Source organism: Acartia tonsa, chromosome 10, assembly GCF_053477335.1.
Source record: "Acartia tonsa isolate MP-2025a chromosome 10, ASM5347733v1, whole genome shotgun sequence".
Taxonomy (NCBI): domain Eukaryota; kingdom Metazoa; phylum Arthropoda; class Copepoda; order Calanoida; family Acartiidae; genus Acartia; species Acartia tonsa.
Window position 1 is genome coordinate 26,866,462 of NC_137269.1, and position 13,484 is coordinate 26,879,945.

A 13,484-nucleotide genomic window follows, 5' to 3' on the forward strand; every position below is an offset into this window, starting at 1 on the left:
AGATTCCCTGTATCAATATACATCCAGATTCCAGAATATAATAAACATTTTCCGTCGCATATGCTACAGAAGCCTATACCTAACACATATATTTGTAAAATGATTTCGTAATTTTAGCTTCCATGTCTAAATATTTTCTAATACACAGAACACTGCTCTATAATAGACTTTGTCCATTTGTCTCAACAATTTTTACTTGTGTTTCGCTTCTAATATTGGAAGTTGTCATCCTTGTCAAATAAAGATTACCTTGGTTGGTAGCTGTGTTGGTTAATTAGCAAAACAATTAAAATCAGAGCTCGGAACTTGGAAGAAGCGCGTCAGTCGCGACTAAGCCTCAAATTTATACCCATTTAGATGCTTTGAAAATAATTTCAAAAGACGAATTGTCATATTTGGATAAGGTTTAGACTTCCAACTGTCAATTTTAAATTGTAAAAGGTTGATTTCCCTGAAGCTTACAGGCGGTTGACGCGCGGCTGCCGACCCCTGATTAAAATATAAATAACCTACCTGTGTAATTGATGCAGAAATATAATTATAATCATTAACATAAAAATAATTTCCATAAAAAACAAAATACAAAACCTAATTTGTTGGGTAAATAAATACTAATAATACTAATATTTCCATGAATACATATATTTATTTATTACACATTATCATAGATAAACATTTGTTTTAAAATATATACATTTGAGTTTTTATTGTACAAGTACATAAATATCTGGACACAATTATAATAAGTTTCAAAATATTGTCACACCTTTCCCTAAGAATTAAACTAAAGAACATAAAAGATAATAGACTAAAAAGTCAAAAATCAAATGTAGATGTTTCTATAAAAACGTAAAAGATACACTATGAGTATCTTATTAAAAATATATTTTTCAATCATAAAAACTAATAAAAATGACTATTAACAGAACAGAGTTTTTCTCAACCTAAACTCCTTCGCTATGTTTATAATCGGAATCCTTCCTATATCAATTTTATTAAATTTTACGCTACAACCATTTGACGGATTAACTTTGTATTTTATTGATCTATTAGAACAGTCAGGGGCTTTGCTTTTCCACAAAAAGCCTAGAGAGTACAGAACCAGGAATAAGGTATAACCAACAAGCAAAATAAATCTAAAATAATATTTGGGGGGCAAATGGAGAGTTTGTCAATTTTACGATGTGTTGCCCCCCAATTACAGCTGAAAAACACGTATAGGTTTCGTGATTTTCTTCCGAATTAATTTCGTTATTGGTATGAGCTGGTACAGAACCCCCCATAAATTAACAGAAAATGTGAAATTAGGAAGGGGGGTTCTTTATGCCCAACTATTGAGGGGTGCCCTAAACCTAGTAGGTTGGGTGAAGTTGATTTATGTGCTCGACAATTTACTTTGAGGAAAACCACCGAACGGGGATTTTTCCTCAAAGTGCTTGGCGAGCAATAAACCACAATCCCAACAAAATTTTAGTGTAAGTAATAAAAATAAAATAACATTTCTTTCACGAAAAAATGACTTTTGACAAGGCAATAACTTCCAACAAGTAAATTAGATATATCTCAACGTGGTAGTCAAGTTTTTAGAAAAAAATACACCAAAAAAGATAATTTGTCTTTTTTTCCCTAAAAAATATAAATATAAAAATAAAAGTAAAAGAAATATATAGAAACCTATTTTTTCGTTGTAAATGTTAATTTTAGAAGTGGAAAAGAAAATATTGGTTAATTTGTATTGAAAATATGTTTTCTTCATATGGTAAATGGGGTAATAATCCAAAAAAAAATGTAATATAAAATCTTCGATACAGCCATTTATAGCTTGTATCATGGATAATAGTTTTATTGGTAAATATATTTTTTAGCAAAACTACTCTACAAGCTAAAATCAGACTTGTTATTTTTCTGTCTGATTTGTTTCGATATAGTTTTTAGGGTGATTAAGACCAATTCCTAGTTACCAGAAATCTTGAGGGATGTGTCATTGGATGTTAAACTGTTATACACCCCAAATCATAATAGACTAATCTTTCTATAAACTACACTGCTGATTTGTACAACCCAATCAAGATTAAATAGAACCCCCCAAAATGTTTCTTCTTAAATTTAAAGGGGCTGTGATTTTTTTTTCCACGACATCCCCCTTGGCTGTTCTAGGGACTTATAAGGGGAGTGTAGTAGACCCTTGTCAAGAAGGTTTCGAGGGGTGGACTCCTAGAGAGGTTTATCTACCCATCTTTTGTCAGGGGAGTGGACACAGCCCCCTTTTGCACGCCACTGTTTTAAAACTTTGGGGTCCTGTATAATTAACATTGTGTTATCATTGTCATTCTTGACTGTCACAAATACACTTAAAAAAATAATCCTAGTTTTTACCATTACCTCGTTAGAGCGGGATTCTCCTTCAATTTAAGTTACCATAATCTGCTTGAGCTAGGATGCGAAACTCTATGAAACCCTATGATTACACGACCTTTGTCTTGAAGTCTTAACTGTGCACGTTAATGAGTTGCAAATGGTTATGGGTTAATGCATTCCCATTAACGCTCCCTGATAATGTAAAGTGTCAGTCATAGCAGTAGTAGGTACAATTTTTACCGTCTCTAGTAGGACGCAGCGTGGACCAGACTCGAACCCGACTGTAAGCAGGCACGCGTTCATTTGCGCTAATGCCGCGGGTAATATAGTCACTTATGACGGTTATATTGTTAATTTTCAAATAGAAATCTTTTTTAAAGTTAATGCTTTGCTACTATTGGTTCATAATTGTCCTAGAAAGTTCCTTATAAAATATAGATATTTCTATAAATAAATCTCAAATAAAAGATATCTAAATAAATCTTACTCATCTAAACCTATTTATAAAACAATAAATCATTTTCCTGGACCGTATAGAGTAGGTTAGTACACTTAATAATTAACACACAAACCGATTTTGATAAAAATAAATATTTTAACTTCCAATATATCAAACAGCATTTTCAAATTTTGAAAGCTTTTTCATTGAAATATGGCAAGAGACAAGATTTAAAACCTGTTAAGGTTTATAAATCAGAAGTTTCTGACTAAGGAATGAAGCATTTTATTTGTTAAATGAAAGGAAAAAGCCTAGTTTTGAAGATATTCTAGTTTTTTTTCTTCTTCTTTTTATTTTGAGATTCTTTTATCACCACTTCACTTTGTTTTTTTTACTTTCTTTAGTTTTACATAAAAATATCAATTTATATCTAATTAATATTCTTTGGATTCACACGTATTTGTTGAAATTGATATGATAATTATCAGATTGTTTCTTCATTGAAATAATTGTAGGATTGTTTCAATTACCAAACGGAACATTTCTTTTCTGGATTCATCTTGGAGCCAACTGGACAATTGTAGGCCTAGAAATCAAATAAAGTATTATTCTCAGGGAGTAAGGGAGGGGACAATGGATCAGGAGTCTCAGACTTTGGGTACTGGCTAAAGGGAATGTGCACGATTACAGCAGATTCTGACTGACTTTGGGTACTTGCGCATCAATGCCCCGCTAACTAGCTGAGCTAGTTTTGAGTATGCAGACAGAAAAATTTGTTATTAATGGCTGGTTTTAACAAATATTTTTTCCCGAGAAAATGTCATTTCATGTATAGAAACTCTACTATGATATTTATGTATTAAATAATCTAATAACCGCTTGAATTTAGGGGTCAGTTATAAATATATGAGAAGGGTTGAGGTAGTTCTAAACAACATTTTACTAGTGATTAATTACAGAATGTTTACTACATTGTGATGTGTTGATAATTTAATTTTTAAGTAAATGATTTTTTTCTTAGTAATTTTGTTCTAAATTAGGTTACCATGATTCCTTTACAATTTTGGTAAAATTTTCTTGATAAATCTGGTTTTCATTGCTTTTCAGCGAACCCTCTTAAATTGAATTAATTGCTCATTGTCCCCTCCCTTACTCCCTGATTATTCTCCAGAGATCTAAACGGATAAGACAATGACCGATAAATTTATGTACATCTCCAATGATGATACACAAAGTTATCCCTGTTAGAGTTAACAATAAGATTGTTTTTGAAAAGTTTGGACACTCAACTTAATAAACCAAATCAATCAAAATGCAATAAAAGTCTCCAAATATGAGCCAACGAATAAGAAAAATGTATTATGTTATCCTTGTGAACAAGCTAGAATAATCCTACAACTTTTCATTTTATTAACCGCGAAAAGCTGTTCATCCAAAAAAATGAAAAAAATAGCTATATCCCTTTTTTCAGACCTGTATAACAATTTTGTGTCTATTTTCTGTTTTTAAAATAGAATGTTATTGATTACAGTGCAAACTTAATTTCCCTAAATCTTTAAAAAAACTTCAAGGAACCCAAAAAATGTCACTTTATTTATATCTCAATTCCTGAATATAATATAAAAGGTTATACAGTTTATTCTGTTATTGATATGTAGGAAATATAAACAAATATTACAAGTCAAAAGTGTGTTTCTGACACTTCTTTATAGACCAATTCTACTATATTAAAAACTTCTTGATTTGTATAGTAATTTATAGCAGGCCTTATTAAGGGGGGAGGCGGATGTGCCACTTTTTGAAACCAAAAGTAAAACGCGCATGATCTCAGCCTATAAAAGAATTACAGCTCTAAAATTCGGCACAGCAGTTGCTTTTGAGAAGAACAGTATAGAACTGTGAAGAAACGGCGGTAAAATCTTACAAGTGTCAAGTGAAAATATAAGGAAAATTTAAAAAAAAGTTTTTCTTAGATGATTAAAAATTGTCTATTATGGCGAGAAAAGGCAAAAAAAAATTTCGGCGGGAAACGGAGGTTTTCGTCGGGAGCGGAGTTTCCGCCGCCGTTTCTTTACAGTGTTATATTGTTCTCCTCAAAAGAAATTGCTGTGCCGAATTTTATAGCTGTAACTCTTTTATGAGCTGAGATCAGGCGCGTTTTACTTTTGGTTTCAAAAAGTAGCACATCCGCATCCTCCCTTTTATCTTTGTTTACATGTTTTTCATAGTAGGCAAATAAATGTTGTCCCTTGTAAAATCTTATACTTTAATACCCTTACTACCGGCTGCACACCTAGCAAATGTTAAGTAGTAAGAATTTTTTTGTTTGCAGCTTAAGTTTGATAATAACTGAACCGATTGAGATATTAATTTTATTTATTCACATAGGTTCCGTAATGTGTTAAGGCTAAATAAGTAGGGGCGCAACCAGCAGGGTGCGAAGCTATTCACCAAATATATCTGCCGTTAAGTTGCTATTTTATGAATTTATCCCCTTCCTATGCCTTATAATATCATAATGAACACAAAAGCAATACATAGAACTAAACTAAAAATCTATTTCTTATAGTTGTATCTTATTCTTCTCCCTACATTGGAACATTTAAACAAACAAAACGACAACAAAGGGATAAAACAATTGCCAATAAATTGATGTACATATCCAATGCAATGATGATACACAAATTAACCTAATATGTAGATTAAAATTCAATTAAAGTCCCCGAAGTTGTTAATCCAACGAATAAGAATACTGTACTATCATAAAACTTTGGGAACTAGTCCAATGACCCCCTCACCCTCCCTGTATAAAACCTACCTTAGCAAAATCATAAGAATTCGACAGCGGGCCAATGACTCTGATGGGACCAGGGGGGTGCACACTTGACATCAGCTTAGTCTGGGCGTCCTCAGGCCTCATCGTTCCACACCAGATCTTAACAAAAATTTTCATCTTGAATTTATAATTTTTTACCCATGACCTCGTTGAGGAGGTAATGGGCTCAAATCTCGGCTCAACACCGCGGCATAACAAAATACGCTAATTATAGTTCCTACTGCTTTGTCCGATGCGCGACATAAATAGTTCGAATAGGGGGAATGCCATTGCCATGCATTGCACAGTTAGGTCTTCAAGATAAAGGTTATTCAACCAAAGAGTTATTTATCTGTTTGGTGTTACCTAACCTAATACCCCGTGTGTTTGGACAGAGAGATTGGCTCCCCTTGGTTATCATTGCATGGTTTATGGTTATGAAACCTGTCGTTACTGTATGAGGTACTTGACTAGGTAATTCTATATTTTTTTTAGACTCAAATAGTAATTTATGTCTAATTTTATTGCAAAGACAAAAGATAAATTTTGGTGCAGTCCTTTGAATATGACTATAACTAAAAATTTTATTCTTCATCCCCTGTTTGAAAATATATATTTGATATCTATTCTAATTTGTGACATGTCTAGAAAAAATACATTAGGTATACACTAAAGCTTACCTGTGCATAGTTGAGAAAAAATAGTTGGTCATGGGTGAGGTTTAGTCCAGGTAATTGTTCTTCCTCTCCGTGTATCTCCACCCACTTTCTGTATGCTCTGTACGCCTACAAAGTAATTTCAACTTTTTTATGTAAAGCCAAACAAAATTTACAATGGTTGCTGTCACAGAGTTAAGGAATAGATAATAACAAGTTTAAAAAGAGAGTAAAAAGTCTATTCATGACAAATTATATGATAAAAACTTTAACAGTTATTGTAATTCGTTATAAAAATTGGTTGGATTGGGGACGTTGGAGAGTAATCGAACTGGAACCCAAAGTATTACAATCATGTTATCTCATTCGTTAGTCTAAAAACTTAAGGCACTTTTAAGAAATCTTGATTGGTTGTTTTAAACTGGCAGTGTAAAAGGTCTAAATGTTGCCCCTTTATTGGTGTCAAAGTATCATAAGGGATAAGAAAATAGACAATAAATCAATGTACCAAAGATTAAAAATAAATCTCTAGATTACTTAAAGGTAAAAGGTTAAAACACTGTTAGATTGAACCAACCTATCAAGTACCCAATCTTTTAGGTTTAAGAATGAGAACCCGTGTAAAACTTTGGGTACCATTATACAAATATGTTACATCCCTCCCTGTTTATTCCTGTGTTCCAGTAAACTATTTCGTTTACAAGGTCAATTTCTGAAAAGACCATAAATTCAATTTCACACCAATTGTAAAAACTTTAAACTTTCCTAACTCTATCATGCTTAATGTATGTAGATTGTAGAAGGGTCTAGCTATACACATTACCCATTTTTAAAAACAAGGACAATTATGAAAATAAAAAATCCCCCCCACCAAAAAAAAAAAAAAAAAACTAGCACGACATATAACAGAATATGAAGTTGTTCTAAAAACAAGGATGACATCCGTAAGTAGTAAAAGTCTTGAATATAAAAGTAAGACTAGCATAACAGTCAATTGGATATGATTAAATTGTATAGATGCCCAGCCCAAAAAAAAATATGAATCTCCAAACAAAATTATTTGATATTAGCTAAGAATAACTAATACTTTTTTAACAGTAAAAAAATCAAGTTTACCCCTAAAGGTAGCTAACTGACGAACATTTCAAATTATGATACAGCTTCGCTACTTCTAAGAATTGAGAAATTTAGATTTCTTGGTCAGGTATTGTCTATAAACCACTATATGTGTCATTTTTGTTAGTTTTTATTAATCATAAAAGGTGTAAAACAATAACATTTAATAAGACCTTTTGGGAATAGTCCCGTTCGTGGCAACGCCCCTTAAGGAACGATTCATCGTATTTTAAAAATGTTTTTTTATAGGTTATTTTAGGTTGGGTTAGGTTAAATTGGATTAGGTGATTGCTCCACAGGGTTAGGCAATAGGTCCCACAGGGCCTAGAAATAGGGGAAAAGCTACTGTAAAAATACGAAGAATCGCCCATTTAGGTACGTTGCCACGAAAGGGACTATACCCGACCTTTTTCATAGAGCAGCTCCGATACTAAAATTTAAGAGACACAATTTTCTTTTTGTTTTAATTTAGTAAAATGTTGTGTGTGTGTGTGTGTGTACAATTTTGTGCCAAGATAAATGATGCAAAATGTTGAAAATTGCAAAACTTTTTATGCAAATTAACACTGAGAAGAATTTTAATATCAGATGAAAGACATTTCTTCCTAAATGTTTAAACCAATTTCCTCCTTATTTATACTTTTTAAAATAAAATTCTGCAATTTTTTTGAATGATGCAAGAAGAAAAGATATTCAACTTTTTTTGTACGTTTGCTGTTCTACAAGTATGATGTATTTAACCGTTTTCATGTACAATTTTTTTTATATGATCCAAGTAACATATATAACTAATGATACCTGTTTTAAACCGCCATTATCAGCAATATTTTCTCCCTGAAATTATGTAAAAATTTTATATCGTTTTAAAAGCGAAGCTTTTCTATAATTAGGGTCGGTCCGTCCGTCCGTCCGTAACGGATAGCTATTTCGTCAATTTAGGCATGTTAGAATTGTTCTATCGATTTCAAATTTTGCATGGTGATTCCTTTAGTAGTTAGGTACGATTTAGAAAGCGTAGCAACTCTATAATCATTACCAAAATTTCCGTACATCCATTTTAAACATGTTGATTTTTTACTTTTTTAGCAACAAATTTTTATGTGATCTAATCATCCGATTGATCTGATTTTTGGTATATTGATTCCTGGGACAACAAAGTATAATGTTATAAGCGAAGCAGCTCTATAATCAAGTCCTAAATATATAAGTATGTCCATAAACATTATCCTGTAAAAAGCAGTTTTTCAACAAATTTTCTCACAATTTTGCTTCGACTCTTATACATTTGTATTCTGATTATTCAGTTCTGACACTATATATGTGCTCATGTCCGTTTGTCCTAACGTTTCAGTGCTTCGCTTTTATGGATATTGTCATCCTTGTTTAAACCAGTATTTCATATAAAAATTCAGATATTTATGCTAATTAAAAGTAAATTTTACAGACGGCTTCAAAACCGATTTATATCCGCGGTTTAGAATCGGTTCTCAACCATACTGAAAAATCGTGTACATCATCGTATTACAGACAGTTTTCAGAGAATATTAAAGAAAATCATAAAATCAATACTAGTTTTGATAGCCGGCTCCGGGGCTAACATAACTGGTTTTAATCTTAAAATTTTTCATTTTAATATCCTCCGAAAGCTGTCATTAATTCGATGAAATAAATGACTATTACTAGGTGATGGGTAAGGTTAACTAGTTCGAATCTACCAAGATCATCACTAAAACTTAACCTAACACAAACACACGAAAAGCTCAGCCCTTCTTATTTTCAATTGATCTCAAAATTTGGGGGGGGGGGTAAGGAAGAGTTTCTATGATGGAAACTGCCAAAATTTCAATTTAAGAATCGTAATTATACCTGTGTCATTTTACCATTCACATTAAGGTCCACTTCATAGAGTTTATATCCACTATACTGGTCAATTATACACTGAGCCTAAAAATTAATTATATTAATAACAAGGATGACAACATCCATAAACGCTCAACAAACACACAGTGAAACAATCCAATGTTAGCCTCTATTAAGTGGTTGTGCTTTTGATATTATCTTTATTTTAAGAGTGTACAAAAGTTAAACACAGGATGGTTACTTACATTAAAATGCTTTATTACAGTGATGATTCTCTAATAATATTGTATCTAATATTTTTTATAAATATAATCCAAATATTAGGTAAACAAGATAATCTTATCACCTAAACCATTTAAACAAAAATTTCAAAAAGCTATCATGTTTAAAAAGAACATACGATCTTTCTTTTTATAGGTAACAAAACCAAATTACAGAAAACTTCTTTTTATTTAAAAAAGATTTTTACACATAAGTATCTGTCAAATGCGCTTCAAAAGTCAAAGTGTAATAAATGCACGATATCCAAAAATGGACAAAACATTGGTTCAGTGGTTAGCGAGATCTTTCTGTACAGACATACACACACAGAGACATAAATCCTGTTAAAAGACTTGCGGCTACGACCCTAGAGGCCTAGGGGGGAGTTGGATTCAATGGCACAATTTATTAATCTAGAGTTAAAAAGAAAAAGTAAAAAAAATGGGGTTTCAGGGGTGATTTCTCCTGGATGGATTGTTTAACCCTACCCCAAAATAGTTATAAACCTTTTATGGACCTAAGAGAAGCTTCACTGTTCATTGGAAGATAGATACACACAGATAGACAGACAAAATTCCTGTTACTTTATATAAGGATAATTGTTTAAGATATATAAACTAAAATGTACCTGTTTTCTAAATCTGGAGATAGTTTTATTATTCCACCATTGTTGTAAATTACCATGTTTGTCAAATTGTCGCCCCTGAATACAAAATTTTAAATCAACAAGGATGATACCATCTATTAAAGTTCAGCTTAAAACACCTAACCTTAAATAGGACAATTTTATAAAGTTACATATCTGAAAAAATACAAAAGTAACAAAAATTTTCAATCAGTACAATCAGGAAATATAAAGAAATTTTGTCATAACATCATAATAAAAGTTACTTAGAAAATGCGCTACTTTTATGAGTAGGTTTTTTGGGAATAGTCCCTTTCGTGGCAACGCCCCTGAAGAGGCGATTCGTCGTATTTTAAAATGACTTATATAGGTTATATTGGGTTAGGTGATTGCCCCACAGGGATAGGCAATTGGCCCCGCAGGGTTAGAGCCCCCCTTGCAGGAGCTAGAAATAGGAGAAAACCTACTGTGAAAAATACGAAGAATCGCCACTTAAGGTGCGTTGCCACGAAAGGGACTATACCCGGTTTTTGTTTTAAATATCAAAAGATTCAAAAATAATACCTATTTAGCTGGCACTACGAGCTAATAATTATTTATTACACTGTAATCAGAATGCCACAATGTACAGGGGATAACGCTACAGTAGACTAATAATTATATTGCTTTATAAAAACCTTCTTTTATTTGTTGGCTTAAAAACTATTCAGTTGATTCAAACTAGCAGTGTCATAATTTTTAACCAATAATTTCAAGTCAGAAGGTTTTTTAAAAATTTTCTTAGTGGGGAATTAAATCAATGATCTAGAACCTACCTTATCATCAAATCCATGTGTGATCTCATGACCAATAACGACTCCAATTCCACCATAGTTCAAACTCTTGGGGAAGTTTTTACTGTAGAACAAGGGTTGCAAGATACCTTAATTAAAATTAAGAAATTAGGCTATGTGTACATTTGTACAATGTACACAAATTATAAATTTCGAGTGTAAAACAAGCAAACAGAGAAATTTTACAGAACATAGAGAAAATAAAATGTTATAGGAAGTTTGTTTCTTCCTGGATTTGTACTGAAATTCTCGCTGATCCGATATAGCTTCCCTTTAGAATTAAGCTTCGAAAATTCAGTAGCATTCAGCAATATATAAAAATTAAAAACTTAAACTCAGTGGCTTGTAGAGCATTTTGCTACCTTCATTACGATTTTTGACACCTCCCTTGTGCCAAAATCGATGAGGGTGTAGGGGGTCCGTGAGCTTTAGAGGGTGTATTACAGACAACAAGAATTTTTTTTCCATGTCAGGGGTGTTGAATTACCACCCTCGGAAATTAATAGGCGAAGCACACTTGTTTTCAACACCCCTCTTAATTTTAAGGAAGGTGTAACTTTTTTACCCCGACACACTCCCTTTGGATGTATCAGGGGGTGTACACCCTTGTCAAAGGTGGGTGTAGAGGAGGGGCGGGAGGGGGGTTACATATGAAAACTCTTACTGTGACATACTAGTTTTAGAGTAGCTTCGCTTTAGATATAAACATATATCTTAAAAACTGAAATAAATATATGTACATATATATGTGTAAGTAGTTTCTCAGATTGTAACTGAAAGGAACCAAATTGGTTAGGATAAGGGTGCTTTAGATATGCGTATACTTTAATTGCCAGAAGGAATGTTAGAGAATTTCATTCCACTAAGGAAGTTTTAAAGAGTATAATATAATTTAAAAAGTTATTAAGAATATGTTTTTTTTCTCGGATGAAACATTAATGAAGAATGTTAGAAATAAAGAAAAAAACTAGCGTTGTAATAAATGTTAACTTAAAGATAGTTTGGCTACTAATATACATGATTATATAGCAGTTAAAATCATTTTTATTTTGTAGTTTAACAAGGATGACAACATCCATAAGTAGCGAAGCACAAAAAATCGTAGATGGGAATACGTACAGGTAGATTTAAAAGGTTTTTACTGAAATTAAGAATAGATTTATTGGATAAAATAAATATGAAAACTTGTTTTATTTTGTATGATGACGATGGTCAAAGTAAATTATATTAAAGATGCTCATAACAATGGGAAAAATTATTTTGATACTGATATCCCATAAAAGTTTGAAAATTGGATCAAAATAAACAAAGATCTTGGGAAATATGTAAAACATATGAAAATAGCCAAAAACCTGATAAAAGCCAGTCTGGCCGCCATGGTTGTTTTCTTAAAACAACAAAAAATTTAATTTTTAAATCCTTAAAAACTTTAAAAATTTGGAAAATCGGACCATATACACTGAAGATATGGAAAAAAGTGTTAAATATATTTATAAATAGCCTAAAACCTGCCAAAAAGGCAGTCTGGCCGTCATGGTTTTTTCCTTTAAAGACGGGAAATTTAATTTTGATATCTACAACTGAACAAAATTTTGAAAATCGGACTGTAAACACTGAAGATATGGAGAAAAATGTTAAAAATATAAAACAAAACAGCCTAAAACCTGCTGAAAAGACAGTCTGGCCGTCATGGTTGTCTTCTTTAAAAGACGGGAAATTAATTTTGATATATATAACTGAAAAAATTTTGAAAATCGGACCATACACTGAAGATATGGAGAAAAATGTGAAAAATATAAAAATAGCCTAAAACCTGCTAAAAAGGCAGTCTGGCCTTCATGATTGTTTCTTTAAACGACAGGAAATTTAATTTTGATATCTGTAACTGAAAAAATTTTGAAAATCGGACCATAAACACTGAAGATTTGGAGAAAAATGTGAAAAATAAAAAAATAGCCTAAAACCTGCTAAAAATCGGTCCGACCGCAAATGATGTTTTATAGTCAATTGTGCTCCTTAATAATGGGAATGTTGTCAAAAAATTTCAGCATTCTATCTTTTATAGGAGCTGAGTAAATCCCATTTCCCCCATAGCGTTACGGACTGACTGACTGACTGACTGACTGACGGACGGACGGACAAAGTGAATTATAGAGTAGCTTCGCTACTAAAAATAAGCTAACAATAAAATATGTTTCGTTATATATCTATTTCTTTTCTAATAGCAAAATGTGTAAAATTTGTAAGTAAAAAATACAATACAAGTTAGAGAAAAGGAAACTTAATTAAAGTTTAAAAGTAAAAAAAGTTTTTGTTAATATCAACTGATTAAAAATAAAAGAATTAAGGGGGCATGTAACCCTGTCCACTGGGCAAGGTCAATTTCTCGATTTTGTATTGGGTCATAGAAATCAGTTAATAGCGTCGGAAATATAAACACACACAGCCGATTCACTACAAAAGAACAGAATGTGGTTTAGCAGACGAAAAGAGCCTCCACCACTTGGACCAGGAAGTTATT

General features: G+C 32.0%; 2 protein-coding genes across 2 annotated transcripts in view; both read right to left on the reverse strand.

Moving 5' to 3' along the window:
• The window catches only part of unc-13-4A (BAI1 associated protein 3), a 253,039-nt gene that overhangs the window by 25,939 nt on the left and 213,616 nt on the right, over positions 1-13,484 (reverse strand). The gene's annotated exons all lie outside the window — the stretch shown is intronic.
• Positions 627-13,484, reverse strand: part of LOC145329748 (neprilysin-1-like) — a 59,618-nt gene continuing 46,760 nt past the window's right edge. Inside the window, exons 21-27 of the mRNA XM_080174127.1 lie at positions 10,946-11,052; positions 10,134-10,208; positions 9,251-9,328; positions 8,183-8,218; positions 6,293-6,397; positions 5,616-5,732; positions 627-3,383 (exon numbers count right to left, since the gene is read on the reverse strand). Of these exons, the coding sequence (XP_080030253.1) occupies positions 3,324-3,383; positions 5,616-5,732; positions 6,293-6,397; positions 8,183-8,218; positions 9,251-9,328; positions 10,134-10,208; positions 10,946-11,052 (578 nt within the window). The 3' untranslated portion in view covers positions 627-3,323. The remainder of the gene's footprint in view (positions 3,384-5,615; positions 5,733-6,292; positions 6,398-8,182; positions 8,219-9,250; positions 9,329-10,133; positions 10,209-10,945; positions 11,053-13,484) is intronic.